This window comes from Lemur catta, chromosome 19, assembly GCF_020740605.2.
Source record: "Lemur catta isolate mLemCat1 chromosome 19, mLemCat1.pri, whole genome shotgun sequence".
NCBI classification, from domain to species: domain Eukaryota; kingdom Metazoa; phylum Chordata; class Mammalia; order Primates; family Lemuridae; genus Lemur; species Lemur catta.
Window position 1 is genome coordinate 4914574 of NC_059146.1, and position 6959 is coordinate 4921532.

Here is a 6959-nt window from a genome sequence, read left to right on the forward strand (position 1 = left end):
ATAAGGCACTGACCATTCCTCTTTCTATACCTGTGTTCATGTCAGCCCTTGTCTCTTTTCTAAATCCTTCAAGACATACTTAATTCAAGCCCTACCACTTCCACAAGGCCCACATTGCTCTACAAAGACCACACTAAGCTGATACTTTACTTGTAGGAATTATAATTTGTAGCACATACATTAGTTTTGATTTCATGTCATTTCTCTTATGGGTATAAATCATGACTCCCCAACAAGAAAAGTGTCCCTAAAAGCAAGAATGAAAGTTATGTTCTTTTCTATCCTTAATACTGCTTAGCCTAGAGTAAGACTCACAGTAAGTCCTTAATAATTAACTTCCGAATTGCCCTCTGAACAGCTAAAAGTATTTCCAATCATAATTACTTCTGGATTTGTATAGCTGCAAGCCCTTAGCCCTATAGTTTTATTGTATGTATAAACATACAAAAGACAGGGTCTAGAACTTTTCATTTTCTTTCCACACTGGCCCATACACACAAGGCATCCAATATACATGTTATTAACTAGCTACAAAAAAGCTGGAAACTTCAGGAGCTGCAAATTCATTCCAAATATGATAGAAAATTCCAAATGTATCTGCTACCATTAAGATTCAAAACTATAATGTTTAAAGTTCTGTTTTATTTAAAAATCCAAAATATGAAGATAAGAGAAACAGATACTCTCAAGACATTTTTTTCCCCTTGTAATGCATTTTTTTCAAATAAAAATGATTCTCAGAAGAATTGCTGATGAAAGACAAAGTCGAGAAGGTGACTATCATATATTTTGATTGTCGTTTCTGGGGAAATGTTCTTTTATTTTTGAGACTCTGCATCACTTAGGGTATACTATCTTCTCTCTCTGATTTCTCTAAGCATGTGAAAAAACATACTTAGCAATTAAAACTTCTCCCTTTGATGTCCAAGAATATATCAGTTACATATAAAAAGATGGCACTGTTTCATAGCTATGTGGGTTGCTTTTTAGTCAACTAAGAAAAAGAAATTGAGGAAGACTCGACTCAATTCCATGTGAAACCATCTGTGAAATGGAGATGCATAAACTAAGTCACCTAACCGATCCTGGGAACAAGCTTATGTTACATCTAAATGACAATTCTATAAAATTCCGTACTTTCTGGCTTATTGTCATGTTTAATGGATATGGCTATTTTTTCTAAATGCTACCTACAATTAATTTTTCAACCAGACCAACTCTTCATTGCTTCCTTTCTGTAGGAATACTCAGTCTAGGTGAAAAAGAAAGGGGAAGAGGGAAAAGGATGAGGTTTTTTAAAAAACCACATATCTTACTTGGCTTGTGCAAGACAGCCTGGTGCAACCACATTGCAATTCTCCTCCACATCGTGGAGCGCAGTGAGCTCTGCCATGTTAACCATCACGTCATTGGTGTGGCCTGGAAGCTGGGGAAGTGCTGAAATGATCTTCTCTACTAAGTTGTCTCCATGATGTCCAACAGCTCCTGTTTAAGCAGACAAGAAAATATAACCTCACAAAATGGGAGGGCAAAGTAAGCTGGATAAATGTTTTATGATGCCCCTCCCAACAAAAATAACCCAAACCTAATATTTTGCTCCTTTTACAAGGGGCACTATTCATGTCACAGTATCTAGTCAATGTATGCCTCCTGGGTTGGACTTGGTGTTCCATAAGGGCAGGCATCATGTCTGCTGTGGTTACTGCTATATCCCCAGCACCTAGCACAGTGCCTACATCTAGCAGGCATCAGTAAGTATTTGCTTAATAAATAAATAAATTAAATTATCAGCATATAGCCAGACAGGTAAAGAGTGTCATAGTAATAATACTGCCCTGAAATTTTAAAGTTTTATTTTACTGATGAAGATACTAAGGAATTAGGGAGAAAGTCATGTGGATACCTGAAGGAAGAACATCCCAAGAAGAGCTGCAGAGAAATTTCAAAGGCCCTGAGGCTGGGACATGCTTAGCATGTCTGAAGAATGGCAAGGTAGCCAGTGTGCCTGTAAAGTACTGTGTGAGGAAAGATCAGTGGGAGAGAGAAACACACGCAGATCATGCGTATCCTTGACAACAATAGCAAGCAACTTAGATTTGACAGTAGGTATGATGAGAGAACATGGGAGGGCTGGGTGCAAGCAAATGATATGTCATATTCATGCTTTAATGGGATCACACAAGAAACTGGTTTAAGAGGTTGCTTATCTGTGTATCTTTTGTACTTTTAAAGTTATTTTTACTATTTGCAGCTTTACTGTGTCAAATGCTGCTCTGAAGTTCCGTAAAATGTGATAATTGAACATTGGATTTGGTGATATGAGAGGCCACTTTCATTGACAAAGGAAAGTTCTAGGGAATATTAGAAAATAAAATGTAACTGAAGTGGAGTCAAGAGAAAATTGGAGCAGATGATTGTGAAGACAGCAAGTATAGACAACTCTTTCAAGTTTGCTAAAAAAAGAAGCAAATAATAATAATAATAATAGTAATAATAATAATGGAACTGAAGTTAGGGGAGCCTAAGGGTTTAAGAAAGAAGATATTTCATCCTATTTGTATGTCAATGGGGAAAATTCACAGAAAAGGAAAAAATGATGACCTAGGAAAAGGAGAGGATATTTGAAAGATGGTTAATCTATGAGAGAAGTGAAAAGAGAGAGGATTTAGTCTACATAGGTGAAAAAGTTGACATTAGATAGCAGGGACAGGCCAGGCATGGTGGCTCACACCTATAACCCTAGCACCCTGGGAGGCCGAGGCAAGAGGATCACTCAAGGTCAGGAGTTCAAGAGCAGCCTGAGCAAGAGTGAGACCCCGTCTCTACTAAAAATAGAAGGAAATTAGCTGGGCAACTAAAAATATATAGAAAAAATTAGCTGGGCATGGTGGTGCACACCTGTAGTCCCAGCTACTCAGGAGGCTGAGGCAGAAGGATTGCTTGAGCCCAGGAGTTTGAGGTTGCTGTGAGCGAGGCTGATGCCACGGCACTCTAGCCCGGGCAACAGCAAGACTCTGTCTCAAAACAAACAAACAAAAAGAGATAGTAGGGACAGTACATCTCTTTTTAATGGAAGGAAAGAAAGACATGGGTACAGATGTAGAAAGGGTGGTAGGTCTGGTATAGGAAGATATGGAATTTTTCTAACGGCTTATATTTTCTCAGTGATAGTAGAAGCAAGAAAGCTTCAGGTGGGTATGGAGAAGGTGATCCGGAGGCTTGAAGAAAGAGAAAGTATGAAATGATTGCTGTTGGATGGCAACTTTGTCTTCCTATGCGCCCTTATTTTCTAAATCATTCTTGATTGCTTCATATTGTCAGATTTTAGAGGGCAGAACATAGGCTCACCTCATTTGTTTTGTATGTAGAAAAAAAAGAGCCTTGTAGAAGGAATAGAACCCACAGTTGTAAAGGAGCTGTTGCCATGATACTAGACAGCGGACATTAAGATTTGTCTAATTGAAGTCTTGGGGGAGAACACAAAATTATGTGAACTTTTTGATTAATTATGAGACAATAGGTAACATTTTTGGCATAAAGAAATGAAAGATAAGCAGTATATATCATCCATTCAAAAAACTCAGCAAGCATATATTCATCAAGTGTTATCTTTTTAATTCTCTAAGAGTTTATGATGCTACAATTATTACTTCTATTTAAATAACAGACTGGACATCTGGTTTTTCCAATTACATAATTTAAGCTTATACCTCAGTACTACTATTTAGCTTACTTTTTATTTTATGATCTGAAAATTAATCTTATTATGGTCAAAAATTCAAATATACCTATTGTGGTTTTTTATAACTTCATTCAACTTTTTTTTCTGACTTACTAAAGGGAATACTTACCAATGTCAGTTTCTTGATTATTCTCCCTAAACCTAGATGTGGCTAGCCTATACTACTAGCAGTATTATATCTACCTAATTAGAGAACAATAAAGGTGACTTTTGAAAATAACATAAACATAAGACACTTTCTGATACTGGAACATGGTATCAGAGTGTTTTTACTTCACCTTTTTTAAGGATTACATTTGCTCCTTGTGTGTATAAATAATTAATACATTATTGTGATTTGAGATTATCTACCCAATCTTTAATAGAATGAGACCTAAGAATAAATCAATAAACATTTGAAAATATTTCCTACAATTCTATTTCATCTCATTTATTCATGACATTTAAGTTCAACCTCACTTTTTAACATTAATTTCAAGAAACCTAAACCTCAGCTAACTGTCTATGGTAATTTCATGTTCTGTTATACAGTAGTTTTCCTTCTACCGAGTCATTTGTTAACCCATCTCCAACAAATCAGAATCCTCTTATGAAGGACCGTTGTAAATACTGGCATTTACAAATTACTAAAATATTCCCAGGTGGACAGTTTTCCTCGATGTCAGCTGTTATTCCATTTTTCCAATATCTTGGGCTACATGAAGTAGTTTATCAATGCAGTGCACATTCATGGTATTTTTTACCCATTACAGCATTTAACAAATTGTATTCTAATTGCCAATTCACTTGTCTATATCCCCCCTAGACTATAAACACTATGAGATTAGGGACTGTGTCCATCCAGTTCATCTCTGTATCCTTAACGTGACATATAGTAAAAGGCCTATAAAATATATGCTGAATCAAGGAAATTCATTCCCCACAACCTGGAGAATGGTTATGATGAACTCCACAGCAATATCACTTACCTGTGAGATCCAGAGTTCTGTCCACAAACACCACTGATGCCCTGCCCGCAGCGGTCTTTCTCCTGTTCTTGGCGGGGGCATAATTGGCCAGATCTGCAGCGATGACCCGACTTAGGGAACCCACAGCAAAACACTCCTCTCGTACTCCTAAATGCTCACACAGAGAACTGAGGCCTGACACCAGGCACCTGATCTGCAGCAGCAGCTCCGGGGTTAGAGCAGCGGCGTCCACCTCACCCAGGCTTCCCAGCCTCCTCTTATCCGGTCGGGCACTATTCAGAAGATGCACATCCTGGGGCAGCAGCGGGAAAAGGGAAGCAAAGGCTGGAGTCAAGGCAAGGTGAGGAGCAGCGGGGGCGAGCAACAGCGGGACGTGGAGGACCTCGGCCGTGTAGTTCATGCTGCCCATCCACTCACAGAGCTTCTCCTCCAGCTGCTCGAACACTGGCTGCTGCCCCTCCAGCTCGGCCGCTGCCGCCGCGGGCACATGGTTAGCGGTAAGGTGGACAGCGTGGCTCACAGCCGTGACCACCACACAATACTGGAAGTGACTGCGGCGGATGATGTCCCGTAGAGTCTCCACGATGCGGCCTTTCAGCAGGCCGCTCAGCACAAACACTGCCTTGGGCTGCTCAGCCCCCCCGCCAAGCGCATCGGGCTCGAACTCGCGCAGGTGACACGCAGGAACCCCCACCGCCCGCAGGAGCCGCGGGGATTCGCAGCCCCAGTGCAGGCTCTCGGCGCAGGCGGCGTCCAGGTAGACCACAGACCGTTTCGCCTTGGCCAGCACCTGCTCCCAGCCTTGCTGGGTAAAGGACAGCACGCCTGGGGCGCTCATGCTTGGGCATTCGCGGATTCGGGGCACTGGATCGCAGGAATTTCTCTCAGAACTCACCGCTTCCGGAAACTGGGCTCCTAGAGACTTTGACAGTCAACACGGTACACGCGGTCCTGCCTCTGACACGCCCGTGGCGGCGCGCGGTGATGACGTAGCTGAGCGGTGATTGGCTAGAGATGAGGCGGGATTGAGGCAGGAGGGTCCGGACCCGGAAGAGGCGGGCGGTGCCCTGGTGCTCCGGGACCCCTCGGGAGTTCGGGGAAATGAGAAGGGGGTGACTTAGGAAAGAGGTAAACGGCGTTTTTTTTTGTCCCTCTGCCTGAAATTTGATATCTCCCTTGAAGATGAGCACATCGCTCTTAAAGTACAGCCACTTTCCCAGTCTAAACTCAGAGCAGCCAAAAAAGATAATGAAAACAACCGTGTGTGATACTTTGTAGTTTATAGATTGCTGTCACATACGCTATTGCACAAAAGCCTCATGACCCATTGGTCTCCTTTTTCACCTTCTCCATCTTTCCTCTCTCATCTCATTGTCACTAATTCCTGATCTGCTACAAAACTCCCAGAATCGAGCCCTTCTGATGCAGGTTTTGCCCCGGTGAAGAGAGGAAAGTCGCTGAACTTGCCAAGTGGTTTCTTGGCTTCCCGCTGGAAAGATTTCAAGAGCCAGCCGACTAGCAACAGAAAGCTTATGGAGAGAGAAACAGACAAGAGCTCCTACTCCACAGAGTAGGGGTCCTTTTCCTCAGCAGGAGGGGGACTCCTGATAGGACAATGGTAACATTTTTAAATGTTCAAAAAATCCCGCTAGGAGACAGCTGTAGGTGATCAGCATTGTCTTAAGGTCAGGCCATAAAGGTTAAAAATAAACTGTGGTCACAGAAAGGCAAGTGCAAACAGTTTGTAAGGCATCCGGCTTACTAATTCATCCATCCTTGGATGGTCACCGCCGCCTGGGACTTGCTGGCAGCTTCCTTGTTCAGGGTGGTTAGGGTCTGGCACCCACCAAACAGGCTGCACTCAGGCTCTCTCCACCTTCCTTTTCTGCCTTATCCCTACATTACTTTCTCTCCGTCCTTTCTGTCACACAAGCCAAACTCACCTGGACTGTTGCAATGATCCCCCATCATTTCCTGGCTTACCATCTCTTCCTCCTCCAATCCAGTTTCTTCCTAATAAACAAGTTAGTCCTACCATTTTCCCGCTTAAAAGCTTCTCCTGGCCCAGTTGCCTACAGGACACATCCAGACTCTTTAAAAGGCACCAAGATCCTTCGTGATTTCTTAATTTCTCTCCTGCTACTCCCAACCTGGAGAGAAATCATATCAGCACAATGAAGTCAACAGACTGAACCCAGAATGTTTTGTGGGTTCAGTTTGTTCAACAAATAGTTTTAAACACTTAGTTA

The 6959-nt window shown here is 42.0% G+C and overlaps 1 protein-coding gene across 1 annotated transcript in view; it reads right to left on the reverse strand.

Annotated features, from left to right (window-relative positions):
- SCFD2 (sec1 family domain containing 2) overlaps positions 1–5710 on the reverse strand; it is a 269076-nt gene extending 263366 nt beyond the window's left edge. The window contains exons 1-2 of the mRNA XM_045533014.1: positions 4711–5710; positions 1317–1485 (exon numbers count right to left, since the gene is read on the reverse strand). Coding sequence (XP_045388970.1) covers positions 1317–1485; positions 4711–5548 — 1007 coding nt within the window. The 5' untranslated portion in view covers positions 5549–5710. The remainder of the gene's footprint in view (positions 1–1316; positions 1486–4710) is intronic.
- Between the last annotated feature and the right edge of the window lie 1249 nt (positions 5711–6959).